Source organism: Hyperoodon ampullatus (genome assembly GCF_949752795.1).
Source record: "Hyperoodon ampullatus genome assembly, chromosome: 16".
Classification (NCBI taxonomy): Eukaryota; Metazoa; Chordata; class Mammalia; order Artiodactyla; family Ziphiidae; genus Hyperoodon; species Hyperoodon ampullatus.
In genome coordinates, this window is record NC_136929.1 from 27,273,861 (window position 1) to 27,294,600 (window position 20,740).

General features: G+C 39.3%; 1 protein-coding gene across 3 annotated transcripts in view; it reads right to left on the bottom strand.

The window, feature by feature from the left end:
• Positions 1-1,165: 1,165 nt before the first annotated feature.
• The window catches only part of SLAIN1 (SLAIN motif family member 1), a gene marked incomplete at both ends in the record, with an annotated part of 53,045 nt that continues 33,470 nt past the window's right edge, over positions 1,166-20,740 (bottom strand). Inside the window, 6 exons of one of the 3 annotated variants that reach the window (XM_079721575.1) lie at positions 1,166-1,241; positions 2,554-2,836; positions 7,568-7,723; positions 11,903-12,244; positions 15,133-15,282; positions 16,519-16,668. In XM_079721575.1, the coding sequence (XP_079577701.1) occupies positions 1,166-1,241; positions 2,554-2,836; positions 7,568-7,723; positions 11,903-12,244; positions 15,133-15,282; positions 16,519-16,668 (1,157 nt within the window). Of the gene's footprint in view, positions 1,242-2,553; positions 2,837-7,567; positions 7,724-11,902; positions 12,245-15,132; positions 15,283-16,518; positions 16,669-20,740 lie in introns of those variants that run through there. The other 2 variants (XM_079721576.1, XM_079721577.1) reach the window with 2 other exon arrangements.

The following is a 20,740-nucleotide window of genomic DNA, read 5'->3' on the forward strand; positions in this document are numbered from 1 at the left end:
GAGAATTGTTTACAAGTGCGAATATCCTGCCTACCCGCCTCAGGTATAAACGCCCTGTACAAGAGCATAACAGTGACAATACTTTCACAGTCGTGGTGAAACGTAGGCCTGGTATTCGTACTGTTTATGCTGCGCATTCATGCGTGACCTGGTATTGCTGAAATAGTCTTTATTTCTGAACATTCCAAAACAGCAGTGTACACAGTAACAAATATTAAGTCATATACCATAAGAAAGCATTCATTAGTGCAAATGGATTTTGTAAAAGGTCTATCAAAAAGATTTATTTGCTTTAAAATGCGTTCATTTCCAGAAGCATTATTAATAAAATGTTACAGTTTCATCTTCTGTAAAAGTATTGAAAATCAACTGTAGTACAGTAGCAAACATTGCAGGTATTAAGTGCAATGAGCTTGTGATGCCATTATAAATATGAAACCCACGTATGACAATAAATTAACAATGAAACGACAAGACCATTTCACTCTGTTGTTTGGCTGTCTCAGTGTTCAATGCTTCAGATTACATTGTGCTCATTCAACATAAAATTATGTCTCTCAAATTGTTATGATGGATTTTTGCTGATATATCCCTAGAGCTAAAAAAATAGTACCTTACCACAAAAATATTTTTATGGCACAAAATTTAAGTTGTTCCATAGTGGTTCACGTAGGTGTAAAAAGAAATAGGCACAAAAAATAAAATTCCTGTAAACTATAAAAAAGAGAATTTCAAAGCATACATTATAGAACCTGGTTGTAAAGATGCAGTGTATTAAAATACAGAACATGTAATGGGAAGATGTTTAGAACATGTAAGTAAACTGAACAAGTTACTTTAAGAAACTCAGATGGCAAAGAAAGCATTATGGATACATCTCAATTCTCTCAAAAAGGATTCAGGTACATATCAGTTCTACAAAAACTTCCTAGCTCTAAGTGTCACAATACTGCAACCATGGATTTGTGAACGCTGCAGTATCTCAGGCAAATATTTAAGTGCAATAATTAGTCTCTGGTGATTGGTCCATTGAAAAACAATGCAGTAAATATGTTAAAATGCAGAAGGGAAAGAATATCCCGACATCCGCTGTTACCCAGCCAGCTAGGTAACACGACCCTCATTTCCACTTCTTTCCAGCTCTTCTAACGTACATAGAACTGCATCAGTAGCAACCATCTCTCCAGTTTCCATCCCTCAGAGTGCTGAGTGAAGACAGAGGCTTTGGAGGCTGAAGGAAACTATAAAGGAATGAAAAAAGGACACAGCTTGTAAGTAATCCCACGAGTCCCATCACTTACTTTGATCTCTCCGCCACTCCAGCCGTGACAACATGCTGGCACCTTCCCAAGTGTGCCTTGTATTTCTGGGCCTTCAACATGCTCACCTAATGGAAAGCCCAGTTCTTGGCACGTTGCCACGCATGTTGTATGTGAACAAGCAGATTTGCAACCTAAGTGGAAAATGATCAATACCCTTAGTGTATAAAGAATATTTTAAAATCAGAAACAGATAAACTCAGGAGAAAAAATGGCCTAAAAACATAAGTGGTTACTTCATTGAATACAAATTGAAAATTTCTTCATGTTATTCTGTCTTACAAATAATCAAAGATTTGCCTATTATATTGGCAGAGAATTTAAAAAGAATGATAATATCCAATGTTTGCCTAAGTCTGTGGCAACAGACCTTCTCATTGTCTGGCAGTGACAGCCCTTCCAAGAGGTTAGTTTGAAGACATATATCCGAGGATAAATGGACTGTCCACAATGACCTACATACATCAAATTATGTGATTCTGTTCAGTCACAAACGCAACACGGCCCGGCATTGAACAAACATGCACCAAAATGATTTCTATCTGGATAGTAGGATTATTTACTTTTCTGTGTTTGTTTTACAATAGTTTCTGAATTTGTTTTTGAGCACCTATTTATCGGAAAATAAGAACTATTTATAGCTACCCGATGCATAAGGAAAAATTACTTGTTCTCACATCCTCTTCACACTTTTACCATGGCTCCCTCCCTCTCCTCCTCCAAATTTTCCTGTCAGAGTTGATTTACTGCCTCCATTTTCTCATCTTCTACTCTGTCCTCAACTCGCTTTTATGGAATTGTTTTTAACCGTAAGACACTCCAGGAGATCCAGTTCAAGAAGGGCACGTCACAACCATAAGATCATCGAACGCATGCCCTGCAAGCAGGCTGGAATTTTGAAAGAAAAAAAAACAAAAATTCTACCTGGAACATACCAAACTTATACCAACGTAAGCTAATACAGCCCCAGTTAAATATCACTAAGATGCTTTTAAAATCATGACTGTTGGGGGAGGGTGTGTATGTGCATGTGCCTAACGACATTTTTGCCCATTTTGATTAAAAATTGATTAAAACGGTATTGAGCCCAGAGGCAGGAGGTCACGCGTCAGGCCCGAAGCAGCAGAGTGGCCTACCAGGGTCAGACAGAGGGGAAGTCAGGATGGTCCCCGGAGCAGCTTCTAACTGCAGCCTGCAAACGAGGCCGTGCAGACGAACGAGCAAAGCTTCTTACCTTCTGACAGGCTGTGCAATTTTGCTTCGAGGCAGGTTACTCCCATTTAGTGCCAATGAAGGTCTTGGGAGTGCGCTGCGGCCCATGATCCCAGAAGCTGCAGCTTTGTTGGGGGCAGGGATCCCCGTGTTGGAGTATAACTGTAAGCCGTTGGATAAAGGCATGTTACTGCTGCCTTGAACGGTTGGACTCACGTAGGCTGTGGCTTTAAGAGGCTGCCGCACAGACACTGGGAAATGTCCCACGCTGTGGATTCTGTGTTGAAGCTGCCCTGGTGACGGAACTAGAAGAACAAAGGACGCTCACGTGAGAGAACGCTTACCACTATCTACACGTGTGTTATGTTCAAAGAAGCTGATACTGCTGAAAGGGTTTTAGATATATAGAAATTTATCTACATATATGCACGTAGATAAATGAGATACGAGTTCCAGACTGCATTTAGTATTGGAAAATTCTACTTCTTGACAAGCATCTCCTTCTCTGTCAATCAGCAGCAACATTTCTGAGTGCCTGACTATATTTAGAAGCCAGCTGGAACAACCACCTTCTTTCCTTTAACAAATTTGAGCACCTCTGAGTTCTCACAGGATTTCCTCCTTGCTTGCTTGCTTGCTTGCTTTGAAGACATTAGGATTGCTTGATGGTTGCACTGGGGGTGGTTTCATGAGGATAAAACAAGGGGACAATTTAATAGCAGTAATTATAGTAATTATAGAAGGGAAGACAGGTGGCATCGGAAGGCACCAACAGCTTATTACAGACATATTTCTTACATAATTTTCATCATGACATTTATGTCATAGGGTTGGTGGGAAGACTAAATGAGTCAATCCACATAAAGCCTTACAATGGCTGAGTAACCACTCAGCAAGTACTACCTTGATAACAGCAGCAGAATCTGTGAAACGAAGGGAGCTCTCTGGGCAGGAACCCTTAAGAACTTCATCAATATACTGGCCCATCATTGTGCACTATTTCACATTAAAAAACAACTGTTTGGCAGAAATTTTTAAATTTTATAAATCCTTTTCTCCAAGGAAAAAACTGAATCACCAATTTAACATGAACTTAATACACACAACAGTACCTGTCATTTACTAACCACTCTAGCCTCTGCTGCTTAGTACACTCGTGATGCGGTTAACACAAACGGACCCTGTTTTCTAAAACAGTTTAACTGATTTTGAACTTAAGCACAGAATATACAATAGATATCTCTTTGATAGAAAGTGAGGAGAAAGACAAAAAACGTCTATGGTTTTAATATCTCTTGAAAATATTTCCTTCAATTAGCTTTGTTCAAGTATACAGTAGGTGAAATCTATATGGAGGAATGCTGCTGTATGTGTACAGTAAGTAGCCAAAAAATTCGATGAAAAATGAGGTCTCTGTAAGATTCTGCTATAGTTCTGTTTCCATCAAGCTTTAGGGACACAGTAAACTTGTGTTGGCTGGCAAATCATCTCTAAGATCCTTTCCAACCAATTCTACAACTCCTTAATTTAGGAGCTTCTAACTGAATGTTCCAACATATTGGCTTATCAACTGTAACAAACATACCCCACTAATGCGAGATGTTAATAACAGAGGAAACTGGAGGGTGGGGGGACATGCGGGGTAATGGGAACTCTGTACTTCTCGCTCAGTGTTTTTGTAAACCTCAAACTGCTCAAAAACAAAGTCTTAATTTTTTAAAAAAAACTCAACAGGTGAATTTGGCCCAATTTTTTCTGAAACACAATATACGTAAAGTACCTAAATGTTAAGCCTAGAGCGGAACGAAATTTTGAAGTGAACACACGCATGTAACCATATCCACAGCAAGACGTGAAACACTGCCAGCACCTCAGCAGGCTCTCACATACCCTCTCCCAGTCAGTACTCCCCCAAAGTGACTGTTATTTGCACTTTTATCACCCAGACTAGTTATTCCTATGTTGAACTTCATGTGAATGGAATTATAGAGTATGTTCTCTTCTTTGGCTTCTTTGACTCAATATTATGTTTTTGAGATTCATCCATATTTGCATTGCTATGGGTATTCCATTGAATGAGTGTCAAAATCCATTCTCCTGATGATAAAAAGCTTGGTTATTTCTAAGTTTGGGGTTTTATGAACATTCTTGAATATGCGTTGGTGTTCAGATGCATTATGTTATGGGTATATTCCAAATTTATAACTATTAGGATAAATAAAGTTATTAGCAAAGTTGCTGAATACAACATCAAAATACAAAAATCAATTGTATTTCTAAATACCAGCAAACTAGTAGAAACTAAAATTTGAAAAAGATACTATTTATAAAAAACATTTTAAAAATAAAATACTTAGGAATAAATTATAGATGTATTAACCTCTATATAGAAAGCTACAAAACTTTGAGAGACAAGATGATCTAAATAAATGAAAGAATGTTCCATGTTAATGCATTAAAAGACTAGTATTGTTAAGATACCAATTCTAAAATTTATCTACAGATTCAATAAAATTTCAAAATCATTTGAAATGAAATTACGGAACAGATATTCAGGAAGATACTCCTATTACTCCTATTAAATTCTCCTACACACAAGATAGATAACCACCCTTGAGTTTAAAAAAATAACAAAGAGAAACTAGTTAAGATCAATAGACACAATCCTAATTTTACAAACGAGAAAACAAGAATCAGAAAGGATATGGAGCTTTTCCATGAACTTATGATTAAGGGACTTCCCTGGTGGCGCAGTGGTTAAGAATCAGCCTGCCAATGCAGGGGACACGGGTTCGAGCCCTAGTCCAGAAAGATCCCACATGCCGCAGAGCAGCTAAGCCCGTGCGCCACAACTACTGAGCCTGCACTCCAGAGCCCGCAAGCCACAACTACTGAGCTTGCGTGCCACAACTACTGAAGCCTGCATGCCTAGAGCCCGTGCTCTGCAACAAGAGAAGCCACCGCAGTGAGGAGCCCGCGCACCAGAAGGAAGAGTAGCTTCCGCTCATCGCAGCTAGAGAAAGCCTGCGCGCAGCAACAAAGACCCAAAGCAGCCAAAAATAAATAAAATTAAATTTTTAAAAAAAAGAAAACACCCCAACTCAAGTTTCTGACTGCTAACCCAGTGTCTTCCTTCTATATCAGGCTGCCTCTCCAACTTTCTCTATCCCACCTTTGTTCGCTCCAGAAAGCAGAACGGCCCAGAACTAGAATCTTCATGATACACACTTAGAATGTATAAAGCACATTCTCTTACAATGCTTAGGAATAAAAGTCAATGAGAGCAGAGTCCTGAGATCTGAAACAAGTTCATGACTGATCTCCTCTTACACATGAACATTGTTCTCAGGTTTTTTTGTTTTCTCTCATTATTATGCTTGACTTACAATGGTTTTTCTATTTTCTTCATTTCTTTCATGTATCAATTGCAATTCTTCTATAAAGAAGAATTTCCCCTCTTCTCCATTTATTTTATTCAATTAAGTATGACCCACAGTTAAATAACCTATGGGTTATAATCCTTTAATATAAATATTTATTCTGTGGCTCAAACTGTCCCAGATTTGGTCTCTGGGAGTTTCTTCAAGTTGTTTCCCATATCCTTTTGACATGTTCCCATCATTTTTTGAGCGCTTCCATCAAAACCTGCCATGGTTTGTAGTGTGCGTTCTATTCTCTTTTGGGTTACGTACATTTTTCTGGCACTCAGATCATGCTATTAACCCACACTGAATTAGAGTTCACAAAAACTCCTAATCATTACCCTATCTGCTACCATCACAACTGTATTTTCCCTTCTATGCTTATACTATTGACTTTTGTACTCAAGTGTAGAATTTTTATCTCAGTTAAATTTCATCATGATATATTTGGCCAATTGTCCTAACCTCCTGACATAAAATTAGTAGTCCTCTCAGTTTCCCACCATTAGTTCACAGGTTGTCTTCTGTGTCTATAAACAAGACATTAATTCAAATATAACAGATCAAGCCCTAAGATACAGCCCTATGGCATTCATTTATACATTCGTTCAAACATTTACTGAGAGCTCAGTGTTCCCGGCAGCATGCCAGGTGCTGGGGACAGAAAATCAGATGAACTATGGTCCAAGCCCAGAGGGGGCCAGTAGGCTAGTATGGAAGATGACATAATGACAGAAAAGTGTAACACGCTGAATGACAGAGGTGGGCACCAAAAATCTAACCCATTCTAGACATGTGTTGGAGGTACACAGATTAGTCTGTTAGGGCCACCAGGGAGTCTTCTGGGTGCAGACTTAAGACATCTGGTTGATGGCACTTGGCCACACACTCTGAACACACTTCAGGCCTCCCAGGATTGGGCATATCAATACTGGGACTGTGACCTTGGATCTGCCACCCAGGGGTCAGCCTCAGACTTAACCCCAACTACCCCTACAGACAGCATGAGTAGGAGGTGGGGGGGTGCCCTGGAGCCAGCACATCCCCACACAAAGCGAACACACACACACACACACACACACACACAGATTTTACTTTCACCGTGCTGTTCATCACTGGGTAAACCGTATGGAGGATGAATGGCACACTGTGGGGCAAACTGAAATGAAGTAGGTGAATCCTACTTTAGACACACTAAAATAGAACTTCATTTGCCAGGGGAAAGCTCTGGACTGGTGAAAGACAAGACCAAAGTAACAGCTAGACAGAATAAGTGTGCTTTCCTCAGAGTAAACGTATCAAGTACACAGCTTAAAAGAGGCAGATCTGCAAAGAAAACATTTTTGTATGATGAGTAAACAAATCAATCACCATTTAGTGCTTCTACTGCTATCCCTGGGTATAAAGGATTGCATATAATTTACTAATTATTAATTGGTGACATAGGCACCAGTGAAAATACCACTCAGTTGTAATGGTGAAAGACAAAAAAGTGTCACAAGGAGCAAAGTTTCCTGTAGTGTTCTTAAGAGAAAGAAAGAAATGAAATAGTAAGATTTTCCTAATGGTGTTATAACTAATTAAAATTACACACAAAAAAATTGTCATACTTACTACAGGACTGTATTCTTGAAATTCCATTTGCAGCTCCATGCAAGCTTGAGTCAAAACTCTGACTATTCCGCACGGTGACTGGAGAACTACCATTGCTACTAACAGCGGTTGTACTTGGCATCCGAGCTAGATTAGGCATACTTCTTCGGAGCTTATCTAGAAAAGAATTTTAACTAAGTTAAAAATCACAACTTTTATGCCAATTAAAACACTAGCTTTCAAAAGTAAATACAAATAGAAATCATATTTTGTTCAATGACAAACAGAAATTATCATGTGTTATGAACTCTAGCAAGCTAATTAACTACCCCCGGTAGGGACAAACACACTCCATGTCTCCAGAAAGGTTCCATCAGACTGCTAAAGGAAAGCACTTGTTCTATAAAAAGAGGGAGGAATTAGGTAATCAATTAGCTGTTTGTTCCTACACAATAAGTGTATAAAACTGAATCGAAGTGAGGATAGAAAATAATCTTACAGTTTAAAAAAAAAAAGCTAGGAATTGTTACATGTTAATAAAAAAACCTAGAAGTGTCAAACCAGCAATTACTGAATCTTTTGCTAGCATATCAAAAAAGGAGGAAATTCTTAAAATTCTAAGTTGAGATGTTTTGACATATCCACTCATCACATCAACATGACCACATTAACTTCTGGAAAGTTTTAAGGGGCATGAGTACACCACCAAACCTTTGGAGACTCGAAAAAACGCTTCCCTTTCTTTTTCCTTGCTGAGTACATCTTCCGCCACTAAGGGGCAGCAGAGAGTCAGTCACGCACAGACCTCAGTGCTGCTGAGATTTGAATTCAGCCACAAGAGGGCAACTCTACAATGTAGACAGTTCTCTCTTTAATACACACCCGGCCAATCTAAAGTACATATATCAGGTCACTCAAGCTCAGAAAACAAAGGATACATCTGAATACTCAGTAAAAACCCATTCAAGTACAAAACCAGATTCATTTTTCTCCCCTTCACACACAGCTCCTTCTGCATCACTTAGATCCCTTGATTATAGCCCAACTCATCAAGTCACCTAATCCAAAAAGCGGCGGAATCTTCCAAGTTTCACCTCCCTTCTTCACCCTCGACTCCCAAGTCCTGTCAATTCTGCCTCATAAATATTTAACAAATCTCTCACTACCACCTAGTTGAGACCTCATTATTTGTCATCCACATTTTCACAAAATTTTCCTCTTAATTGGTCTCTGTACACCCTGTCTTGTTCCTCCCCATCTTCCAAACAGCCAGTGACTTCTAGCCAGCCACTTGCTAAAACCCTCCAACCACTCTCCCTCCCCTTCCTCTGAAAGCCCAAGCTCCTGGGCTGAGACAAGGTCCTTCTAAGATACAGGCTCTGCAGCCATCTCTAGCCTCACCTCCTGCTGCCCTCGCCACACAGCCTACTTGCCAACCACAGTGGAGAACGGAATTTCCAAATCCTTCACACTCTCTTGTACCCGTGGGTGTGCTGGTCTTTTCACTTGGACACCCTTCCCCACTTTGTGGAATGAATGAATGAATGGACGGACGAGTATCTCCTGTGTATATATACTATACAGTGTGTTAGACAAGGGAGTTCCCGACTCTCAGTGGGGTCAGAGTCTAGACCATTGTTTCTCAATCTTTTCTTCTGCTATCAATCTTTAGGAATCCTTTAAGGAATAAAGGCAGCAGCCAGCTACCCACCAAACATCTAAATCTAGACTTGCAGTAAATACAGGGCTCAGGGGAGGTCCTCAGGCTAACACTGATTACACCATGCCACTGATAACCCCTGCCATACCCTAAAAATCACAGTTAGCAAATGTTCTACAAGCTTTACTCACTTATCATACCTGGCAAACTATTCGAATACAGTACCCTGCCCCACCTTATGGGCAGGGGATACGTTCCAGGACCCTCAGCGGGTGCCGGTAGCCGCCCACAGTACAGAACCTTCGATATACGATGTTCTTCCCATACAGGCGCTGACAGGCAGGAAGCACCCACAGCGTGGATACACAGGACAAAGGGATGATTCACGTCCCAGGTGGGACACAGCAGGAAGGCACCAGATTTCCTCATACTACTCACGACAATGCACAGTTTAAAACTTACGAATTGTTTATTTCTGTAATTTTCCATTTAACATTTTCAGACTGCAGCTGACCATGGGTAACTGAAGTCACAGGTAAGGGTGGGCTGCTTTATGCTCCTTTTAATCCTATGATCCCCAGAAATATACCAAGAACTTTCAAGAGCCATCCCTTTGCAAACCAGGCAATGTAGGAGCTATGGAAGTAGGAAATATTAACACGCACTTCTATTTTATTTTTAATTATTTTCTTCTATCCATATTATTTTAATAATTTAGAAAGATATTTGAGAGATTGGTTTCAAAGTTACGACCCTCATTTCACAATTTTGTTCAAATAATCCTCTGGTAACAAATGAAGGCTCAGATATCTGAGCCACGTTAATAAAAGTTTAAAAAAACAGTGGGGTTGGGGAGACCACCTTTACTTTTTCAGCACTTTGAACTTTTCCAGCGGTTTTACTCCAGGCAATGGAATGGTCATTATTTCATTTATTCCTTATGACAAACTTAGGTTAAAGGATTACATGTTACATAAAGGAGAACGTGTACCAGATGATTTGATGTCCAATTATACCTAAGTTTTCTAAGAAAGGGATATTATTTGTCTACATTTTGTAGCCAAATAAGTGAGAGCTCAGAGGCATGAGAAGCCTGGGAAAGGTATAAGTGGTAGGCCAGGAGGGGGAACTCAGCACATACTGGCCTTCAGAGCCTGTGTACTCAGCCATTAAGTTAATTAGTCAGAAGTCCAGTCCAGAGAACTGCTGTGGTATTCCATTTTCCTTTGCGTGTGGAGACCAGACCTTTTAGAGAAATAAAACTACCACAGTCAGACACCAGGCTGAGAAATATTTCCACTTTCCTAACAGGAACCATCATAACACAGATTTAGGGACACCTAACCCTTTTCATAATGGTATTGAATGTTAAGCTAATACCACTTTTCTAAGGTAGGACAATGATCCCACTGAAAACTAATCAAGATGCAGAGGGAGCATCTGCTTGACAGGCAGGACGTGATGCTCTAAGACAGCTGACAAAAAAAGCCTTTGCAGAAACAACTCTGTGCTCTCTCCCGCAGTTTTAATGATGCTGTAATTTTCGTTAAGCACCTAAGATATTGTCTTTCATATTATGAGCTGTAATAAATTACTCACTAGTGGCAGTCACTTTACCTGCCACTGTTTTCTTTTAAATTTGAAATCTGAAGGTATTAAAAAAGAAGTTCTGACTAAAAAACCTTAAATATTTTCAAATGGTCTCTCAATAAGCATGAATAATACAAGTACAGAGCAAGAAAAAGTAAACACTAAGTACATGATAGCAGGTGATGACTAGTATGATTTGTATTTGGCCTTGCAATATTTTTAAATAACTTGTTGGATCATTTCTGGGCCCAGATTTGAGAAATACTGCTGTATAATAATTAAAAGCTATAACTCTATAAATATGGTTGGTTTCTCCATACTCTACAAGATTTGTGTGTGAGGGTCAGGCTGATCATCAGTGCAAAAACATACCAGTCTTAGAATATCACATGATTATTCTCCCTATAGTTCTTGTAAGTCAAGATCTATAACTCCTGGGAGTGGGGAAAGAAGATAAATGATGAAGAGAGAAATAGAAAAAATTACAAAAAAGAACGACACATATTCCCACCCACCGTGCTGCCATCAGGACAAATCAACTTGCCGTTACCACGCCAAATATCAGCTTCCATAGCCCCACTGCTGCACTGATCTTAATTCTAGATGTCAGGACACCAGAGGGAAAGACACATCCCAGACTTGCCCTAAATCTCGATGTGCACAGCAGCATCCTCTCCAAGCACCAGGGTCCACACTTCCCATCTATCACTCTGGGCTAGGAGCAGGCCGTCAAGAGATGGGGGGTTTTGAGAAAGATGAGAGAAGATGCGGCTCCATGCATCTGACTCCATGGAACTAGGAACTCCCCAACTTCCACAGCCCTGCTGTCCTACAGCTTTACCAGCCACAGCACGAAGATGCTCCCCATTTCTGACTCAGTCTGGTACCTCACAATGGTTTTCCTGAAGCTATACATCTGGGACACGTAATCAGAAGCTGGTCAATTATAGATTTAAATGTACACCAACCAAACTGATAAGGTCTTGAGGATGTACTTAATCAGTCTTGGAAACATTTACCAGTTATTTATATCGACCTTAAAACCATTTCTTGACCATGTATGAAAGATCAAAGCACATCGAATACCAAAGGGACATACAACTTACCTCCGTTGGTCCTATTTGGTTGCTGATCTGGAGTTTGGGCTTGAGGTGAATAATACTGTTGCTGCTGGTAATTATTCGAAGGAAAATACTGGGACCCGGGGCTCCTCCTACACTCCCGTATGCTGGAGAAAGTCTGTGAATGGGGAATTCCTCTTTGGAAAGGTGAGCATCTTGGAAGACGAGGCTGAGGTGGTGGCAGATGATCAAATTCCTCCTCGTCCTCCAGGCTGAATCGATCGTATTCTTGATCACTGCATGTCCCTTTTTTTCCTGAATTCAGTGACACACTGGAACTAGGTCTCGACACAGATGCTGAAGTAGAAGCATAATCTTGCCTGAGACCTATGGAACAACAGGGAATAGTTATTTACCTTATGAGGCATTTCAATCTGGCTTAATTGTTAAGTTCCAATTCATCAAATATTTGAGGAAAATTTGTGTCAAGCAAGTGATTCAAGTGGAGACCCACTATCTTGTTCTTAGTTTATTAAATCCCAAGAAAACAGACACGTTTACCTACCAAACAGACAGCTAATACTAGACTATTCTGTTCTGGGAAAAGATTACCCCAATTTCAGTGAAGATTAAATATACCGCTACAGTTCATCAATCAGTATCTATCAATTTCCCCAAGCCATTCCTTCTGGAATCTGGAGAGATACTTAGGAAGGCTACTTAGGAGACACTATTCATCATCATGATGAGTAGTTAACTGTGAGTTAGACAATCAGACATCAAATCTCTGCCCAAGTAGGAACTCCCACTCCCCATCCCAACTTTCAAAGTCAAAGGAAAGTTCAAAACCTGGGGCACAAGTATTTTCTAACGAGGTCACTTCTCTTGTTCTTTTTGTTACTAATATTATCTTTTTCAAAGCATGCTGACTCTTCAAAACTTCAATAGTTTTGGGTCATCCTAAATGATAGCCAACTAAAAGTAGTCAAACTGGAAGTTTCTAGTTATCTTGTTGCCAACCCACAACTTTTTTTTAAAGTAGTCTATGCCTGACTGACTACTTAACTTCTGAGACTGACATCCAATCTTTCAGCCATAATTTTTTTTTTTTTTTTTTTTTTTTGCGGTACACGGGCCTCTCACTGCTGTGGCCTCTCCCGTTGCGGAGCACAGACTCCGGACGTGCAGGCTCAGCGGCCATGGCTCATGGGCCTAGCCGCTCTGCGGCATGTGGGATCTTCCCAGACCGGGGCACGAACCCGTGTCCCCTGCATCGGCAGGCGGACTCTCAACCACTGCGCCACGAGGGAAGCCCCCAGCCATATATTTTTTTAGAAAGAGTTACTGTTAGTGTACTGTTACTAAGTAACAATATAAAATAATCGTTTTTCCTCTCAAAATGTATCTTGTTAAATCTTGTATAAGCATTGCAATGTTTCTCATAGTAGCCTTGCCCGACTCTGAAAGCAGGAAATTGTTATGCTTAAATGATACTTGGCTGTTTCTCCTTACGTTGGCCTCAGAAGATAATTCCAAGAAAAGCCTAGCCCAGTTCTGTGATCTGCATCTTCTGTTGCCTTTTGATACCATTAATACCCTTGAAGTAGTTCACTCTCAGATTGTTGTAACCTTATTGCAGAACCAGTAATAACTCAATGTTATTGGAAATAACATTTCCAATATCTCTCCTTCAATAATTATGTATCTTGAGAAGTACAATTTTTATGAAGAATAGTTGACTTACAATGTTTTGTTAATTTCTGCTGTACAGCAGTTATTCAGTTATACGTATGTATATACACATAATTTTTTATATTCTTTTCCATTATGGTTTGTCTCAGGACACTAAATATAGTTCCCTATGCTATACAGTAGGACCTTGTTGTTTAACCATTCTATGTGTAATAATTCGCATCTGAGAATGCATTAATGCATGTTTAATTGAACTTTTATTAAGATAACTACACACTCACATGCAGTTCTGGGAATAATAGAGATCTTTTGTGTACTCTGTCCAGTTTCCCCTGATGGTATCATTTTGCAAAATCATAGAATAATAGGACAACTATGGTATCGCCACTTATATAAACCCATCTGATTTAGATTCTCCAGTATTACTTTTATATGTGTACATGTGTTAGTATTAAATTCTATACAATTTTATCACCTGTAGGCTCATATACCTACCACCACCGTCAAAAACAGAGCAGCTCCCTAAATCCCTCGTGCTGCGCTTTTATAACCACATCTACCTCCCTCCTGAGAGCCCACACCCTATCCCTAAGCCCCGGCAACCACTAATCTGTCATCCATTTCTAAAATGTTGTCATTCCAAAATGTTATATAAATGGAATTATACAGTATGAAATCTCCTGGGATCATCTTTTTCACTCAGCATAATTCCCTGGAGATTCATCCAAGATGGTAATGTCTATCAAAATTTATTCTTTTTTCTTTCTGAGTAGTACTCCACGGTATGGAGGTACCCCCAAGCTTGACTAACCACTCACCTACTGAAGGACATCTGAGCTCCTTCTGGTTTTTGGCTATTATTATAAATAAATAAAGGTGCTATGAACATTCATATACAGGTTTCTGTGTTTCTGAACACAAGTTTCCATTGCCCTGGGATAAATGCCCAAGAATACAATGTGCTGGGCCTTATGGAAACCGCATGTTTAGTTCTCTAAGAAACTGGCAAACTGTTTCCACAGTGGCTACACTGGTGATGTTTTACATCAATATATTTTGCCCAGAGTATGTCCTAATATTTTACAATGGTCATGAGACTGTGAGAAGCATTTAATTGCTCCACCTACAAAGTAGGATGGGATGAGAGAAAGAATAGAATTGTTTGCCCATTACCTGGGGAGAAATGCCTGAAACCTCCCCACCCCCTTAGATTTCAAGTAGAAGCCTCTAGTTTAAAATGTTTTCTAGTTTAAAAAGAGGAACCGGGGCTTCCCTGGTGGCTCAGTGGTTGAGGATCTGCCTGCCGATGCAGGGGACATGGGTTCGAGCCCTGGTCTGGGAAGATCCCACATGCCGTGGAGCAACTGGGCCCGTGAGCCACAACTACTGAGCCTGCGTGTCTGGAGCCTGTGCTCCACAACAAGAGAGGCCGCGACAGTGAGAGGCCCGCGTACCGCGATGAAGAGTGGCCCCCACTTGCCGCAACTAGAGAAAGCCCTCGCACAGAAACGAAGACCCAACACAGCCAAAAATAATTAATTAATTTAAACTAAAAAAAAAAAAAAAAAAAAAGAGGAACCTACTTTCTTCTTGCAGACGAGCCATGATCTGAACATCAGTGAGGTCCTGTAACTTATATCCCATGGAGATAGAATCATCCTCCAGCTCTGAAGTACTCAGCTCACTGTCTATGGATGACTGGGGACTGAGAGGGGAGCCCCTGGATGTGTAACCTAAAAACAAGGGAAACGTATTTGTTACTTAGTCTAAAGAACTGCTATCTGCATGTGCTTTACAGTTCACATATCAACAGTCAGCACTTCAAGGCATTCTCCAATCAAAAGGCACAGAGTGGCTGAATGAATTAAAAACAAAACAAGACCCATCTACATTTTTCCTGTTTTCATTAAGTCACCAAAAACATCCAACACACCACTATGACAGGAGAATGGCAAGACAGTATGCACATCTTCACGTGTTCATAATTCATATATACAAAACCACTTGTTTTGTTTTCTCAAATTCAGTTTTCATAATTCAAAAATCCACTCTGTGCTGTACACTAAAAAAATTGTTAAAAAGGTAGATTTCAGTAGATTTCATGTTATATATTTTTTTTTACCACCGTAAGACAAGAAAAATCAATAATGCTAAATCTGCATCCCATTAGCTTAAGTATATATCTAAAGGCATGGTATAAGAATACATATCCTGTACACTTTCAATGAATAATCAGACATCCTTGTCTCTGGTAGTAATGGATTATATATTTTAAACTAAATTTTAATCTGGTCCATTTTTTAAACAGGTACAAACAGCAGTGCTATAAATGGATAAGAATATCACACATAAAAGGCACACATCCATACAGGGAAGCACATACAAAACCTTCATAATTTAGAATCGTCACAGGAGACTTGTAGTCACTCATGAAAGTGAGAAAGTAATGGCTTGAGATAGGAGAACCAAGGAAGAAAGGGCTGAAGGGAGAAAATTATAGGGATGGAACCACCAACGCTGAGACAACTACGAGACCGTCATCTCATAAAAAGCTACTATGACTATTCTTTCTACACAGCCCTGACTTAATAAAAAGCACCAACAATTTTTTAAACAGCAAGATATAATAAAAGTCTGATAATCTTCAATCATAATGAAAATCATAAAGACCTTTATTTTGTTCAACATTTAATTTTAAAAGCACATTATGCATTTGGAAACACATAATTATATATATATGCATTTGATAAAGAGTGAAGGCTGCCTACTATACACAATTGAGAGCAGATTAATGACGTTAAAGTACAAATTAACCCTAGCCTTTGTCATACCCAAAGTAAGTGTGCAGCAGACTCCCCATTGTGATAAGTAAGATTACCCTCAAGCTTTTCAATGAAAGGTGGATATTTAAGCTGTGTTTAGTGACTGATTTACAAAGCAAGCCGCTAGACGAGAAGTTGAAATATTACCTGTTCTTTCAGGTGTTAGTATTGCTTTATTTGAGGTTTTAGAGAAGCTGGGAGTATTAATGCCATTGCTATAAGGGCTGAGTCTTGCCACAGGGCTATAAGGAAAAGCCAGGGAGACATTTGAAGGGAAGAGACTCCGCCATCGGCTAGCTGTCACAGAAGCAGAAAATAAACAGCAGCGGTTAGCTATACAGAAGCAGACGTTGACTTGTCAGAGGGAGAAAGGGAAGAGGTTAAAAAAATGAAGAGACAACGCAACTTTTCATTCTTAACTGGCTCTCCCTTATCTAAGGGAAAACATACGTAAAAGCGGGCTATTTGTGAAGCAGGGCCCGATTTCTACCTTCATGAAGAACCATTCAATCAGTGCCACCTTGATTACAGTCAGTGTGTCTACATAACAGCGAAAAGTTGTTTTTAATTTCCTCATTACGAATGTTTTCTATTTCTGCACAAAAATTTAACTGTTTTAATAATATAAAATGTTAATGTCAAAAGAAAAACTCAAGGAAACTTATCTTTAGAATTATGGGAAATAGTTCTTAATATTAACTGTTCATAGTCCTATTTTTTTTCCTAAGGTTTATTTTCAACCCATTTAATATTAATAAATGTTGATCCAAGAATTATTATGCAAACTTGTTCTTGGATTATGGAAGAAACTTAAAATGACTACTGTATCTACTGCACCTCTGCTTGAGTCCAAAACAAGCTTTATGGAAAAATGATCTACAAAAATCACAGAAGGGTATATATACACCAAACCTTAGTGTTAGTTATTTCAGGTGGCAGGCATAGAGGTAATTGATAATCTGCTAGATTTTTTCTTTATAAAAAATGTTTTCCAAATTTTCTGCATTGAACATGTGTCACTTAGGTAACTTTTAATGGTAGGATTATACCTATTATTAATAATTATTCATTATTAATTTTACAGTATTAATTAATACTGTAAAATAAGGAACAAAAAGGAATTTTACCTGCATCGGCAGATGATCTAATTGCACATTATCTCTCCTGTCCTAATTAACATATTTCCCTCCTCCAAAATTACCAGCCCCTTGGATCTTGGGATCGTAAAAAGACCCTAAATTGTAAAAAAAAAAAACTTAAGTCACACCTAAAATCACTTCCTCTCTCTTCATGACATACAAATTACTGTGCTAGTCAAAATCCACTTTTCTAAAAAGCAATCACTTAGACATGTGCTAAAGCAGGACAGGAGGGAATAGATGAAAAGTATAAGTTAGGTTAAGTTTCACTTTGAGCAATAACTTCGTTACATTTGCTGGAAACTCGACAAAACTTGAAGAAACAAGTATAAAAAGAACTGCTTTGAAATGCACTCCCAGGACACTTTTAATGAGAGATGCTAATGAGCAAATAGCTAAAAAGTGTTCAAAAATGGGCAGTGGGGTTGGAGAAGAAGAAACTGTGGGCTGTGGGCAGGCAAAAAAGTAACAAGCTCCAATCCTGAGACTGGTAAGGTCCTTGCATACTAGCACCACGGTTATTTATAAGAGCAAATGCTTCCTGTTACTTCAGCAAGAATTCTTGAGAAACAGCACCATCCCATTCAAACAACTACAGAAGAAATAACCTTTTCCTTATGCAGATGGAAGAACTAGTTGAGGAAACTACATTCACAGTGATTCTCCTTTCAGAATCCACAAGTTTCACGAAGGGGTCACTGCCAAGAAGCCTCGTTCCTAGTTGACACCAGTCACGTCACTTATCCAACAGGCAATTCCCAATCTGTGCCAGAGCAGAGACGTGCAGAGCTGGCACTCCCTTCCCTAAACCACCAGCTATGTAAACCTGATCCCGAAACACAGTGAGAAGTAGGGGTTAATATGCAACACACACTAGGTAGCTCTTCTCACATCTTCAATCTCTATAACTCAAAGTTTCTCATTAAAAATTCTATATTAAAAAAAAAAACCCAATAGTTCTTTGTGACAGCTGACTTGCTTAACAGTTGATGTTATGTTACACCAATATGATCACTCGCCAGGCAAATTACAGTGACTGCGTGTTCTCACCCACAGATGCAGGCGACAACGCATCACAAGTAACCAGCATTCATTACTCTGCACAATGACTGCTGTGACCCGGGCCTCCCAGCACAATGGCACAGCGACTGTGGCTATGACAGCAAGATCCCAAGGAAGAACACAATTAGCATCTATTGCAAGAAAGAATGCTCTGCATTGTCCTTTGGCACGGAGGCTTTTAAGAAGAGGGAGGAGAATTATCGCAGAGGCAAGCTAACAAAATAACGATGTTATGTCAGTGCCCGAGGTTGTGGTGGAGGAGGGGAGGGGAGGGGAGCGGAAGCCGGCGCCTCCTGGTTATTCTCCAGTGTGGAGCTGAAGAACCGTAAGAACTGTAACAGGAAGCATTTTCGTAGAGGATGAAAACAAAAAGAACTTTCATAGGGCCATTTTGTTTTTTCCATTGAATTAATTTAATGGATTTTCTGTATAACACGAGGATGTCAAATGTTTTGAGAGGCTTGATGATGATCAAAGTGACCCTAAGAAAGGAGCAAGACAACTTTTGATAAAGGAGAAAATGGGTGATGAACTTCGGAACAGCTAAGTTTTCCTATCCTCCTACTCTAAAGTTCTATCGGTAAGTAAAGGGCTTCTCCAACTTGGATCAAACGTATCATACTTGGCAAGGCTTTCATTCCCAAATACCTAAGTTGAACTCTCTCCCAGAACACTTCAGTCTGCACACTCTCTGTGGTCCTACTGCTGCTTCCTTCATCAAGACCTCGCCATCTCTCACTAGATTATTGCAATCTATTCCCCAGCCAAGTTCCAGCCACCAACACTGCCCTCAGAAAGCTTGCTCTGAGCATCGCTACCAAGCTTGTGTTGGTCATTGATTATTTTAACTGTGTTGCTCTCTTCCTTTCTAACGTGGCTTTTCATCCAATACTAGACCTCAGGTACTCCAGATCACCTCACTAGGACCCTTATCCAATGCCCTATACCTCACTTCCCACATCTAGAGTGTTTCTAAAGCTTCCTTGTTAAGAATACAGTTGGTATTGGTTAAACTTTTGACTTTGCCACCTTCTGTCTAATAAGCATTTTCTTGAAATAAATGTGACAAAGTACTAAGTTGTGGACAGATACCTCATCTTTCGGCAAGAAACTAGTTTGAGTGTCCAATGGTCTACTAGGTTATTTTTTTGTACACCTTCAAAGTTGTCTAACTTAAAAAATAAATTACACGATATCTGTGAAGCTATTTTTTGTACATCATTAGGCAAAGTATAACCCCCCCTGCAAAAATCAATTTGATAAATGCTCCAGTGATGATAATATCAAGAAAAATCATAAAGGACAGGTGATGGGATAGGTTTAAGAAAGAATCTAAATTTAAAAAATTTTCCATACTAAAAATTATTCCTAACAAAAAAAAGTTCCCAGAAACCATGACACTCCTTCCATGCCTTGATCATCTTTGCCTACACTCATAGTATATATAGTAAATATTCAAATTTTTGTTGAATATATATATCCATGCATATAATCAAAATCTAATTTAAGAATGCAGCATGGCTTAATTCACATAAAAGGAAAAAGAGTAACTGATCTAATATGTAAATCTTAGTGATAATCCTCAAAAGGACAGTACTGCATCTACCTAAAAGAGTTCAAAATAAAGCAACACTCTATTCTGGAAATAATCATTTTCACACTTTCCCCTTGTTATAGACAGAGCCAGTTGAGTACCCAATACAACATCTGGCACACAGTATATAATTGATAAATGTTGAATGTGGTCAAAATCTTGGCAGGTTCACTAATACTCCATTTCAAACCATTCTACCATTCCTACCTTGACATCTAAATGATTTTGCCAAATTTCTTAAACTTAATATAACTATAATTTAGTATATCTTTGAAGACAAAGGTGAGTCTAGACATTTCAGCCCAGCTTGAGGCCCAGTAAAGAAATATACCTGTAGGAGCACTTCGTTAATACTTCCCAGTAACCGCTAAATTGTTGAACTCTATGTGTGTGAATCTTCTGGTTTCGAGCTAAATGATTTTATGTCACTAACGGCCAGGTCCTGTGCGGAGTAACTGATGCATCCGGATTAAATAGGCTTCAGCCTAGATGAGCTAGTTCCTACAATGCAGTTAAAGTGAAGGATTGTGCCAGGAACACTAGTTGGCAGTAAACCATGCAAGAAGGCTACAAA